The sequence below is a fragment of the Emydura macquarii genome, unplaced genomic scaffold, assembly GCF_026122565.2.
Source record: "Emydura macquarii macquarii isolate MOO-44397 ecotype Brisbane River unplaced genomic scaffold, CSIRO-AGI_Emac_v2 contig_3390, whole genome shotgun sequence".
In the NCBI taxonomy this organism is placed as follows: domain Eukaryota; kingdom Metazoa; phylum Chordata; order Testudines; family Chelidae; genus Emydura; species Emydura macquarii.
Window position 1 is genome coordinate 596108 of NW_027133527.1, and position 13670 is coordinate 609777.

The following is a 13670-nucleotide window of genomic DNA, read 5'->3' on the forward strand; positions in this document are numbered from 1 at the left end:
CAGCAACTGTGAACTTGCATAAGGTCTCACATGGAGTCAGTAGCAGCCCAGAGACTAGAGTCCTGGTCTCCTGCAACCAGCGCACCATGCATGATTTTTGAGTAAGGACAGACATGTTTCCAGGGGCCCATCTATACTGATTTGGTGTGACTAGGTAGTGGACAGATGTATTACCCCCCCCCCCCCCACCTAGGAAATGGCTAGAAATTCCTAGATTTAGCTCACCACCACCAGAGTTAGCCTTAGGAAGAGATTTAAAAAAAAAAAATCCCCTAGCTTATTAAAGGAAAACAGTCCAGGAGTTCTGAGTAATGTTTTTCCCTGGGTGACAAAATTATTTTCTCGAGCATGTAATCCCTAGGAGACATAATTACCATAATCACCAAGCCTTAGCCAAGGAACTTAGTAAGAATCTATGCCTGTTGCTTCCACATGGCATAACACAAAGTTCTTGGTTAGCCACATCTGAAAGTTGCACTGTAAGAACCTTGTAAGAGGCAAGCGCACTTCCCTGGGAGTTTAACTGTAGCTGCAAGCTCTTGAATGTAAAGGCATTTTCAGAACCACTTTTGTAACCCCGACTTCATTGACAAGCCCTGCTAAGCAGGACACGTTAGTTATGTGCTGCCACCTTACAAAAAACATCTAATCTAGTGCCCCAAGTGCCCCTCTGGAGTTACATAGATACTAACCCTGTAAAACTCCTGCTTATTTCTAGGGAAATAGGGATTCTTAGTCCATCGTGCCTGCTCAAAGGGAGTCAGTGCTACAGCCATCATAGCTGCAACAATATTCATCTCTGGTGCTTCTCAAATGCAGCAGCCCCCCCTACCTTTTAGCTGATCTGCCAGGAATACAATGGTTTGGACAGCAACATGATCAACTCTGCTTTGATCCCCATAGGAAGAGGTAGCTAGAAGAGGGGGTAAGGACACAACTGTTCCCTCTGAAGAGGGTGCCTGCTTTTAAACACAGCTAGCACCTCGCAGCAGGGAGTCTGGCATCTGGCTACAGAGCAGCCCCCAGCAGCCATTTGAGTGATGGTTCAAGACTGGCTCTTCCCAGGATCTAGGTAATGAAGTTGAGAAGCGTCCAGGACAGACTTGCTATGCTGTGGGCGTGTAGTAGGGAGCAGCTAGCAGTTAAATGAGCTTTGCACTGCATCTTGCACTTGCTTCCTGTGCCAGCTGGGGGTCTTCTCCCTCCCCCCACAAGCCCAGTCACTGGAAAGGCTCAGTGTTGTGCAGTGAAGTGGGTCTTTTATTAGGAAAAAAGTCAACAGCAGCCACACCCCTCTTGTGTGCACTTTTATTTGAACTGGTCTTAAGTCAGTGTACAGGTAGCCCCTCCCTCCCCCACATACTGGCACTGCTTCTCATGGTACTCTCTAGGGGGACTGCAAAAGCCTCCATTCACATCTATTAATAGGGGGAGCGCAGCCCATCTGCTTAACGCATCAGAGAAAGGATCAAGTGTGTTCTGTTTTAAGGCGGAAGATACAAAAAGACACTTGGTTGGGTTACATGATTACAGACAATACTGGTATTAGCTCCTGCGAGCGGGGCTGCTGCCTCCACCGAGACGAGGAACTTCCTGTAACAATGCATTTATGAAATATTTGGAATGCCTATTAAAAAACAAATGTACAATCAAAGTCCTCAGATGCATTGTAGAACTTTGGGGACGTTTGCGCCAACACGTTAAGACTGCTGCTGTCACCTTCACCATTCCAGTTTTTAAATCCTGAGTCAAGCGCCAAAAAAAACAAAGAAAGCCATGCCAATCTCATCTGGTTTTATGCGCAATTATGGATTTTGTCAAAGGTGGGGATGTGGTAACAGTCCGATTTAGAAGCATTTGCGGTGGACAATGGAGGGTCCGGATTCATCGTACTCCTGCTTGCTGATCCACATCTGCTGGAAGGTGGACAGAGAGGCAAGGATCGAGCCACCAATCCAGACAGAGTACTTGCGCTCCGGTGGAGCAATGATCTGTAGAAGACAAGAGAGGGTTAAGATGCTTGTATCGGATAAGCTTACCACCACTTGCTATTCTAGCGGGGTCACCATGATGCCACAACCCTTTTCTGATTTCTTCTGCAATTTAATGAACCTTTCTGGACACTAAACGATTAAGACCGGGCCAGCTGCGTGCCACTAGGATTTGCAAGATTCAGCCAGTATTCACATTAGCCGCTATCACCACATGGCATTTAATCCGAGGCGGAGTAGCAAGAACCATGTTCATCTGCCTGTTAGCGCCAGTGCTTCTGGCCAGGTAAGACTATTCACATGGTGGTACTGACATCTGCCCCAGAAACTTAAGTAACACTGTTAAATACAATTGCCATCAAAATACCCTTCAGTTACTGAAGGTATCCAGTTTCAGTTCTTGGGGCTTTTCATCCCAGGTACCTAACTCAAGTTGGACACCCCAGCCACTGCTGGAACACAAGATCTCCAACATACCTTAATTTTCATTGTGCTTGGTGCCAGGGCTGTGATCTCCTTCTGCATTCTGTCAGCAATGCCTGGGTACATGGTGGTACCACCAGACAGCACAGTGTTGGCATACAGGTCTTTACGGATATCCACATCACACTTCATGATGGAGTTGAAGGTAGTTTCATGGATGCCACAGGATTCCATACCTGCCAGGAAGTAGTCAATAATAAGGTCAGTAAGGTAACAAAGCTAAAGTAACCCAGTGTATTTTAGTGCACACTAAGACTGCATGCAGAATCCAGCACTGTGTTCCTTTCACTAGAACCTTGCTTGGCTCCACAACCACAAAATTATTCTAGACCCATTGTGTGGGAAGGGGAAGTCAGGAGCTGACTGTCACTTGAGGGGTTCAGGAGTTTTGTGCCATTTAGAGTCATCAGGGGAGGAGAGGGCTTCACCATGTAGCTGGATGGCCCATACAAATCCCACCAAAAGCCTCCTACAAGAGAGTTTGACTTACCCAAGAAAGACGGCTGGAAGAGGGCTTCTGGGCACCTGAACCGCTCATTGCCAATGGTGATCACCTGCCCATCAGGGAGTTCATAGCTTTTCTCCAGGGATGAGCTAGAGGCAGCCGTGGCCATCTCCTGTTCGAAGTCCAGCGCTACATAGCACAGCTTCTCCTTGATGTCACGCACGATTTCCCTTTCGGCTGTGGTGGTGAAGCTATAGCCTCTCTCTGTCAGGATCTTCATGAGGTAGTCCGTCAGATCACGGCCAGCCAGATCCAGACGGAGGATGGCGTGGGGGAGGGCATATCCTTCGTAGATTGGGACGGTGTGGGTGACACCATCTCCAGAGTCGAGGACGACTCCGGTGGTACGTCCGGAAGCGTACAAGGAAAGCACAGCCTGAATGGCTACGTACATGGCTGGGGTGTTGAAGGTCTCAAACATGATCTGTGGGCAGAAGAGAAGACGTTAAGCTGACAGGATGCGACCAAAGAGGCTCACTCACCACTCACAGGAGACAGTCTGCAGCAAGTCATGCAAATTATCCTTAGGCTACAGCGTCGTTGTCCGCAGACGCTCATGATTTGGTCTTCTGGAATGGGAGACCGTAGCCTATTGGCTCTGAGCTCACACAGCAAACCCACCAACCCAAGCTCAAACCCTTGGAAAAGAGCAGAGAACATGGACCAACCCAGCTGCACCACAGTATCTGTGGCTATCCACATCTTAGCTTTCTCACACGCTCTAGAAAGCCACGTTACAGAAGTCACTCAGGGCAGGTGAATGGTTAGTGTCTAGTTAGAAACAGCAGGTATGAGTTGCTAGTATAGAGGAAGAGCAAATAAAACCTGTCAAGATCCAGCAAAGAGACTCAGGTCAGGAAAGGAAAACCCTGTAGAGAATGGCAAAGGGAACAAAGATGAAGGCACGTGCACGCAAGGAGGAATGCTGGCCAGCGGCTCTCAGTCATCTGGAGCCAAATGATGGTGAATAGGCACCGAGGCCATCTTACACACCTGTGTCATCTTTTCTCTGTTGGCTTTGGGGTTCAGGGGAGCCTCGGTAAGCAGCACAGGGTGCTCCTCAGGGGCAACTCTGAGTTCGTTGTAGAAGGTGTGGTGCCAGATCTTCTCCATGTCATCCCAATTGGTGACGATACCATGTTCAATGGGGTATTTCAAGGTCAGGATACCTCTTTTACTTTGGGCTTCATCACCAACGTAGCTGTCTTTCTGGCCCATACCAACCATCACACCCTAAAGAGAAAAGGTAGAGGCAATGAGTCAAATGTGATCCACCAAGCTCTTCGAGGCCAGTCCAGTCCACTAGATGACTCACCAACAGACCTGCTACTCAAGCAGGGCAGCTAGCTGGCTCTCTGGAATTTTGCTAATGCATCAAGTTGAGTTTACAGGACCTAGGAAGCCAGACTATTGCTACAGAACATCCCCACCCCAGTAGAGATGGGGAGCTTTACTGGCTGACAGGAAGGAAGCCAGGCATTATGAAAGACTCTCCAAGCCAGCTCATTTCTTTTCATGTCTTCTACAGTGCTACTGGGGCTCCATTATAGGGGTGTGTGTAGATATGATAGATGAAAATACTGCATGGTGTTTTCTAAAATATCATGCACCATTTAGTGACTGTTTCTGATCTACATAATGCACCAGGCAAAATGCGATTCCATTTACATACCTGATGTCTGGGGCGACCGACGATGGATGGAAAGACAGCACGAGGGGCATCATCCCCCGCGAAACCGGCTTTGCACATACCGGAGCCATTGTCAACAACGAGTGCAGCAATATCATCATCCATGGCGAACTGCAAAATAATGGAGACAACGTAAGCAAGCCTGATTAGCTGAGTAACAGATGGGTCACTTCTAGTTTATTGCAAGTCTCCATGCTATAGGATTTCTGGAGAAAACCCGTAACAAGAGTTGAGTATCATGGTTTGAGAGGAAAAGCCCCATGCAGTAAGGTTAAGCCATTTGCTTCTGAGCTGCAGAGACAACAGCCTTTCCCCACCCATTTCCTCTCTCGCTTCCTGTTTGTGGGTGGCTGGACTTCTCCCTTTCAGCCACTAGAGGGCGCGGAGCATCGCATATTTTGCCTTTGCACAGATTTGGGACAAAGGAAGTCCCTGCTCTAGTCTCACATTATTACCATAAAAGGCAATGGTTAGAGCAGGCTTTGCGAGAAGCCAGTCGTGCGGCACGGAGCCAGCTTTTGGAGGACTGATTCAAGAGACAAGCCACTCCCCTCTCCCTTCAAATGAAGCAGAGGGCTGTGGCCACGCCCTGCAAGATGGAGTGCACCTGGTACCAGCACCAGGGTGTCTGATGCACGGGGGTTATGGCAACTGAAACAGCTTGAAAGAAAGGGGAAGTTACCCACAGCCTGCCTGGGAGAAGCTTGTCCCTGCTCAGCTCACACCCGGTTTAGCACCCTGGCTCTGAGGAGTCAGACCTGTCACGCAAGCCGCTGCATTCACTTTAACCTGCCTTCTGAAACAGAGTCACTCCTAAAGCAACAAAGGGCTTCAGAAATAGGTAACGCAGGTTCTTCTTAATCAGCTGGGTAGGTTTAATGGTAGGTGCCTCAAGTGGCACCCGCCACACAGGATGAAGGCGAGGCTCTTGTGCAATGGGCGTGCAATGGTCCTAGGTTCTGCAAGGGCAGCTAGAACCGGTGACCGAGCACCGAGGGCTGAAGGGCCAGTTCTGGAGCAGCACAGACTGGCCACTGGAAAAGTCAGCCTTTCCCCACCTGTCTGTCCCCACCCTTTGTACCCACCACACAATGGCACTCTGGGAAATGTAGTTCCTTCACCACCACCCCCCTCCTGTCTGGCTTAGAAGCAAGGCTTGGCTGGAGTGAGTTGCTTTTTTCTTTGTTTTTTAAACCAAGCCAGCAATGAGAGCGCACCACCTCCCCTTCCCAGCAGGGGAAAGAGCCCTCGGTCTGCGCCCCAAGGACAGACACTAGCCACCTAGACCTGCGGGACCCCACCCTCTTCCCAGACACTAGGGACCATGCCCTCAGCAGAATCAGGTTTCAGATCCTTCTTCCTGGATCCAGCCCACCCCTTAAGGAAAGGGAGTCTCCAGGGCTGAGTGGGGGTCCCAGACCTCCAGCATAACTGCCCCATAGGACAGGGGGAAGAGGCAGCCACCTCTCAGAGTGATCCAGCGTGCCTTCAGCAAGACAAAGAGACCCCCCTTCTCCCTTTAGCAGTGGGAGGGCCAGCCCTGGGCCAGGATTCTTCCCCCTCCCCACCTCGTGCGGGGAGGACCCTCCCTCTGCCTCCCCCACCCCTGCCCAGCATGTGCTGAGCGGATACAATAGAAGCACCGGTTTCCACCATGGGAAGATGCAGCAGCAGCTCTGGAGTCACACCCTACCAGATTCTAAGAGCTGCTCACATCCCTTTTTGGAAGAAAGCTAGAGGGGGAAAAGGGGGAGAGAGATGCCCTCTCCCCAGCCTCTTTTCTCCACCCAGCCCACCGTCTCCATCCTCTCTTTAAACCATGCAACCCGAAGAGGATTAGCTTTCGGCTCCCTTCCCCCCCCCCCCATTCAACCTCTAGTCCAACAAATCCTCTTAGACCCAGAGAGCAGCAAACCCGATTACAGCCCTCCAGCAGGCTCAGCACCACAGCCCTCCACAGAGATCCGCTCGCCACACCCACCAACTCGGGTTAAACTTGCTGCAAACTCCACCGCCACACCCCACCCACTGCCCGGATCGCGCCCTGCAACAGGACGGATCGTTCGCGTTCATTCATTCACGGCACCAGCTCCCCATGCAATAAACCCCTCGCTTGCAACCGAGCTTTTCAGAGGCCTCGACAGCTGCTGTTTTTTTGGAGGGGAGAAGGACAAGCAAACAAAACCGAACAGGCCGTTTCACCAATGCGCAGCCACGAGCCCTGGTGTGCGGCTTCTGCAAAAGCCAACCACCAACCCGGACTCTCCGCCTAGGAAAGGAGCCGCCACTAAACCGGGCAAAAAAAAAAAGCAACCCCGCAACAGCCTTCCAGCGCCTTTCACCGGCTTCCCCTTCGGCCGCCGCATCGCGCCGCCCCAGGCAGCAGCAGCACTCCTGATGGCAGCCCGATTTCAAGGCAAGCCAGCAGCACTAACCCCGCGATTTAGGGTCTGTTGGGTGCAATGGGAATAGTACAAAAAATATTTTAAAAAACCCTCCCGAGTCACTCGCCTCCAAGCCGGGGCCCCCCTTAAAAACCCACCCGCCTCCTCTGCCCCCCACGGCAAGCAGGCACCCCCCCCCTCTGACTTACCTCTGCGAGGTCGCAACTTTAAACCCTTGGCGAACAGCAGCGGTGGCTCAGCCGGCTTGGGGGGAGGAGGGAATGTGGCGCGTGCAGAGGGAGCTCCTAGCTACTCCAGCCCGCCGCGCGAGCCGGGTTTTATGGGGCCAGCGCCGTAGCGCCCGAGCCATAAAAGGCAACTTTCGGAACGAGCCCTTCTGATTGGCCCGGCCGCTCCCTCTCGCGAGCCGCTCTGCACATTGCAGCAGGGTTCCCTCCCCCCCTCCCCACCCCGCTTGCAAAAAATAAAGAGAGGCTCAGCCAGAGCGAGCAGCAGAAGGGGTGGGGCCGGCCGCTCCTGGCCCCGTGGGTGCAGGACCCCGCCGGGTTGCTCCTTTGCAGGCGTGAGCCCACGCCCGGTGCCATAGCAATGAAGGCAGGGTTGATGCATGACACAACGTGCGGGCAGGGGCTGTCTGGTGGCTCTGCCCGTGCACCAGCCTGGGGGAAAAGGGCTCTGCCGCGGTGTGACCGGCCGGGCCACCAAAGCTCCCTAGGCCGGGGGTCTCCTCGTGTCCCACCCCACCCGCTGCTGCTGCTAGGGGGGTATTGGCCACCCTCGGGCGGCCCCTTCATTAACCTCCCCGGCTCGGCCACCACCGGCAAAAAAAGAGAGTGTCTAAGAGCCTGATCCTGCGAAGGCTGCAGGAGGGAGGGCTGGGTGCTGGCAGAAATGCCTGGCCTGCCTGGGGGCTGCCTGCATGCCACTCGGCTGCAAACGGGCCCCAGGGCTGCAAGGTGTTCTGGGCAGAGAGCTGGGGCACACCACTCCCTCCTGGCTGAGGTCCCCTCTTTGCAGGAAGGGCTACCTATAGTGTAAAAAAAATACTACCAATGTCACAGAGACACCTGTCCAAGGAGCCTTCCGGGTCCCTCAGTCTAAATCAGAGGAGCCTCAGACAACAGCAGAGTTCCTGCCCTCAACTCTGCCCCTGGAATATCCCCTCTACCAGGGGCTGTGAAAGGGCATGGCATACAGCTGGGTCTATCCGCTAGGGAAGCCCCTACACAGGGGGTATTGCTAGTAGGCAGAGCGGCTGACTTTATGGCCCCTGTATTATGCTGGGAAAGCAGCACCAAGAGGCTATAGGGCAAAAGAAAACCAGGCCTATTGTCCATATCCTGGACTGTTAAAGTGCCTTTGGACCAGGCAGATAATAGTCCAGAACAGATTCCAATTTAAAGTTGAATCAAAGGGGCAAATTCACCCCAGAAGGCAGTTGGTGCCATGGAGGTGCTCTTGCTGCCACGCTTGGTGAAGCGGGCCCTTTAATTCACCCAAGGAATATTACGGTAATTTTAACAAGCTGCGAATGATATTTTTATGACAGAATTTACTGCAGATGTGTGACTTGATACCAGCCAGTGACCTGCCAGCTCTGAGTGACACAACGGGAGCGAGGCACCTAAAACCTCTGTGAATCCCACCCACTGGGGCAGGTCTACACCTAAAATGCTGCACGGGTGCAACTGCACCACTATGGCACTCCAATGAAGAGGGTACTGCGCTGATGGGGGCGCTTCTCCCATCAGCAGAGTTAATCCACCTCCGTGAGAAGCAAGAGCTATGTTGACGGGAGAAGCCCTCCTGTCGACACAACGCTGTCTACACCAGGGGTTAGGTCAGTCTAACCGCGTCGCTCAGTGACATGGATTTTTCACACCCCGGAGCGACGTAGTTCTGCTGATGTAAGTTTATAATGTAGATCTGGCCTGCGCAGCGCTTATTGGTTGTTGTCCTGGGCCCTGATCCTGGCCTGAGCTCCCTGCAGATGGAGGCTTTCGTCCATCCATCTGCACACAGATCATTGTAGGATCAGTTCTGAGCTGGATCTTGGGAGTTCTTATTCCTTTTCCATCTAGCTGCATGGTACCAAGCTAAGTGTCTTTGTGTGACAGTTCCTCTCTTGCATTTCTGCAATTCTGGGTTTCATTATTATAATAAAACATCATTTCAAAATAAAGGCGAGGTCATCTGAAAAATAACAACACCCTGCAGTTACCCAGCACTGTGCATCTTCTAAGCGCTGTGCAAACATCAAGTAATTAATCAAGTTAATTAAACAGCAGTGTAAGTAAAGTGGCAGCCACAACTCACATTCTGTTGCAGTTTGCAGCACAGACTTACTGTTATTTAAATGTAGGTCCTTTCAGATTTAATCCCCGTGGTTTAAAATGCAAAATCCCCTGGAAAATGTTAACAATGTGTGCTATATACCAGACACCTCTAACCAGCACCTTTAAGCCGGGATGCCCCAAAAGAGTTAGGCGCTGATCCTATGGCTTGGTGAGGCTCAGGTGCAGAGGAACAATGGGGCACCATGTCATGGGAAGAGCTGCTGTTTTACAGCCTCTTCCTGAAAGCCCTTTGCAACAGGAAAGTCAAGGAGACAGCTCAGGTGAATAAATACTACCCGAGTAAAGGTGTGCAGGACTGGGCCTTCGTTCAACTCATATGAGGCCTGAAGGGAATCGCTGTTTGGCCATTTACCATTGATTCCCCACACACTGAGTCTTTTTTGCAGGGAGGGTAAGTAATTATCTCCCCAGGTGAGCATGTATCATGGTGGCGTCCATGTTATGTGGAACAAACCAGGGAAGAAAGCAGCAGGGGAAACTGTGTAAACAGCTTCAAAACAGAGCGCTGCAATTACCTCGGGGGGAAATACTATAGGATATAACAACTCATTTATGGATTGGGCCAGGATCTTGTTCCCAACCTATCTTTTCCCATGTTGCTTTCCTATGTTCTCTCTTTTTGAGTTCATGCCTGTGCAGGGAGTCTGTGCTAAGAGCAACCCTGTGCGGGACTTGTAATTTGGCCATAATTTAGCCACAATCCCGCAGGATTCTCAGAGGAGTCGAAAAGGGCCGGAAGCACCAAGGTTTGGGTTCCTTTCTGCTTCCTGTGGGTTAGCACTGAGGGGCCAAGAGAAGAGCCTGAGGGGGCAATGGCTTCCTAACGGGCAGGGCCCGCTGTAGCTGCAGGGTGAGGACAAGCTGAACCACTGCAGGACTGTATTGCTGGCAAACTCAAGCCACAAGCGATTTCTAGTCACCTGTCAAGGGTGCGACAGCCAGGAGATAATATTAGGCAAGCGCAGGTTCCTGGTAAATGGACAATGTGTCCTCCCAGACTCTCACTACTTGGGAGCCCCTTGTTTTGGGGGGGTCCTTTTCTTAAGGCAGAGGTTGAGATGGAGTTGAGATGAAAGGAGTACCCTGCCCCTGCCCCGTGGCGGATGCTCTTTTCCAAACGCTGTGCTGGCTTGGGTCACGTTGCCACGAAGTAAGGTTGGACAAGACTCTGCCCTCAGCTTCACTGGTGCAAATCCAGAGTAATTCCAGTGCAGTCCACGGAGCACCTCCAGATTGACGTTGGTGTAACTGAGAGCGTGATTTGTCCCTCTGTGTCATTACTGTGCTCTGAGCAATGAGGGGGTTCCCTTAGGTCTGTACTAACTTCGTTAGGGTCTGAAGATACACAGTGTACATCCTAGCCAGGAGAACTAGTACGGTATCACGAACCTGCCTGAAGGAACGTGAGTAGCCACATGAACCTGACGACCACATCCCATAAAGGGGCACTCATATTGCACCGTGAATGTGCTTTGCAAATTACATTATGAAGGGAAACCCACAAGACACAATGGACCACTGGTGTCTGCTCTATGGATGGGCTCTTACATGACACTGCCATCATATATACGTGCAAAGAGGCACTCAGCTTACACTGATAATGTTCTTACAAATCTACCCTATGTCTCCTTTCATGAGCATACGGAATACAGCCCGGTGAGTGTGAAAGTACCTTGCCAAAATGTCCAGTTATAAGGAACAAAATAAAGGCTACTTAAAAATCTCAGGGTTTTCCTGAAGGGGGGGAGGAAAGGGGAAAGAGTGGGCTGAGCATAGGCATCTAGGAACCAGGCACTCCTGAGCATAAATCCTGACTCTGCCACTGACTGTCTCTGTGACCTTAGGCAAGTCCCTTAAACTGTCTGTGTCTCAGCTTCCTCATCAGTACCATGAGGATAATCAGTTAATTACCTACCTCTTAGGGGAGTAATAAATTAATGCACTGCTTTAAAAAGGCTGAGTGATGAATATTATTGTGAGGATTATCTGTCAAATGAGACATTACAAGGTCTGGATGTATGATGACTGCTAAGGGGTAAATTGAGGCAAGGGGAAAGGTTACATCGGGGAGTTGATAAGGGACCAGGAAAAGCTCTACAAATTTGTTGGGGAAAGGGAACAGAGAGCTCCAGTAATAGGGGCTGTGAAGGAAGCTGACCTGCTCCACATCTGCTAGGTTGCAGTTGTCAGCAACAAAGGATGAAAGGAGCAGGGGGGCTCAGGGAGATAAATGTTAACGAGGCACTAGAAACATCAGGATTCATAAGAGGCAAGTGAAAGGACCCTTAGATAAGAAGTGTATTAATCAGCAGGCCAGATACGATTCATTGGCCATGTGGAGCAACTGAGAAAAGGAGTCATCAAACTCCCCTGTCTTTCCCCCATCTTTTGGGAGTCCTGCAGAGAGGGTGAGGGGGACGGTGTGAGGAGGGACGGCAGATGTAGGCTGGATCATTAAGAAGGGAGGGGAATTACCAGCCAGCTAGAATCACCTAAATTCCAGGAACATTGGAGCAAATCATAAAGCAATTTGGAAACACTGTCTGAAAATAACCCCTGCAGTACCTGGACCTTAAAGCCTTTCCATGTGATGGGAATTTTGCCTGCCCAAAGACCGCAGGATCAGGCCCATAATAAGCAGGTAGCAGCATGGCTGTTGCCATTTCATGTGAGGCAGAGAAAAGCCAGGGTTCAGGTCTCATGAAGAGAAAGTGGATTCTTTATTGAGGCCACAGACAGATAGCGAGATCCTCTCCACACCAGACTGTCTAGCACCACGTGTGCTGCCTATGTTGCCATATAGGGTCCTGTCCCGGAGCAAAACACCGAGGAAGGGCCTGGCAATAGACGACAGGTTAAAATCGGCGAGCGCACACACGAGAACCCGATATCTTTTGGTGGCGCGTGTAAGGCACTCATCAACCACGGCGACTGGGGTGGCGCAGGAACCTAAATAGAAGAGACCAGGCAAACAGAACCCAATGGACACAGCAGCCTAGAGCAGAGCCCTAGGGCCTGAGTCTCCACTGCAGCATCATTTACAGCTGTGTCACCTGAGGGCCCAGTGGGTGTGAAAGGCTCACCTTCCGAGCCGAACCTCAGCCCCGTCTCCATGCCAGCTTGAGGCAGGGGTCCATGGACGGCCTGGTTCTGATTGCACCTGAACTGGATTGCCCAGCCCAATCTGCAAGGAAGCAACACAAAGGAAGTTGGGTGCAGGGGGAAACGTTTTCAATAGCGAGCTTAGGGATATAGCAGAGGGTGAGCCATTATTTGAAACTGGGCCTGGGGCAACAGAAAAGGCTGGATCTTGTCCTGAAAGCACAACAAGGGGTCAGTTTCCTACTCCCATTCACTTTGGGGACAAACTGGTCCGTGTCCAGCCAGTCCCTTGACATCGGAGATGTGCTGCTGTGAGAAGCCAAGAGCAAATACAGGTTAAATATCAGAATAGGCTTGGCGATGAGGTCTGTCGAAGCCAATGGCACTTGAAGGCGCTGAGCTCCTCCCATGAGCAGGCATTGTGAAACCGTAAATGTAGGCTTTAGGGGTTTTCTTTGTTTCAGTTCACTTTTCCTTGCTGCCCCCTTGGCCTGCTCTGCGGAGTTTGGATTTCCCTGGCTCATGTTGAAATCATCTGTGGGAGGGTTCCCTGTGCCGTGGTGGGGTTGATATGGCTGGGGCCTAGTTCAGTAACTATATTCCACGGCTCTGCCTTCCTCGCCGTCTCCCCAGGGCAGCCTCACTCATCAGACACTGCGTCAACTTTGTTTTCATCTTGTCTCCTCCATTGCCATAATGAGGGCTTTATTTCCCTCATCATGTGCTCCTGCCATTAGCCTTTTCACAACCTCCTGACTGCGCTTTCTCTCTCCTTCCTGCCAATCGGTGCTTCCATGTACCTTTCTGGTTTCTGATGTTAGAGAAACATCCCTGAGGGTGAGGTCTGACCCCTCCATCCATGCCCAATACAAGAACTTAAGAGCAGGAACCCAAACAAAGATTTGTCTCATCCAAGAACTCCATCAGACTCTTCATTTCCCAAATCTTTGAGGGGGTTACTGACAGAGGATGGCACTAGAAGACTTTTTCTAGCACTTTGCCCCTTCCAGTGAGATGCGTTCTGGAGTCCTCTCCTCCGCCCCTTGCCTGCACTGATGCTTATTCACTCTCTCACTTGCCACCCTCTAGCCACAATGAGGAAGAGAGAAGTTGACACCGAGCTAAAAGAGGCTAAGC

The 13670-nt window shown here is 51.2% G+C and overlaps 1 protein-coding gene and 1 long non-coding RNA gene across 2 annotated transcripts in view; both read right to left on the reverse strand.

Annotated features, from left to right (window-relative positions):
* Positions 1 to 1292: 1292 nt before the first annotated feature.
* ACTB (actin beta) lies at positions 1293 to 7393 on the reverse strand. Its single transcript, XM_067534287.1, has 6 exons — positions 7263 to 7393; positions 4652 to 4780; positions 3973 to 4212; positions 2965 to 3403; positions 2469 to 2650; positions 1293 to 1991 (listed from the first exon to the last, which is right to left on the reverse strand). Exons 2-6 carry the CDS (start codon positions 4772 to 4774, stop codon positions 1848 to 1850), a joined length of 1128 nt encoding a protein of 375 aa, XP_067390388.1. The 5' UTR covers positions 4775 to 4780; positions 7263 to 7393; the 3' UTR covers positions 1293 to 1847.
* Positions 7394 to 12135: 4742 nt separating this feature from the next.
* Positions 12136 to 13670, reverse strand: part of LOC137144117 (uncharacterized) — a 44267-nt gene continuing 42732 nt past the window's right edge. The window contains exons 2-3 of the long non-coding RNA XR_010917329.1: positions 12515 to 12615; positions 12136 to 12380 (exon numbers count right to left, since the gene is read on the reverse strand). This is a non-coding gene — a long non-coding RNA (uncharacterized lncRNA). The remainder of the gene's footprint in view (positions 12381 to 12514; positions 12616 to 13670) is intronic.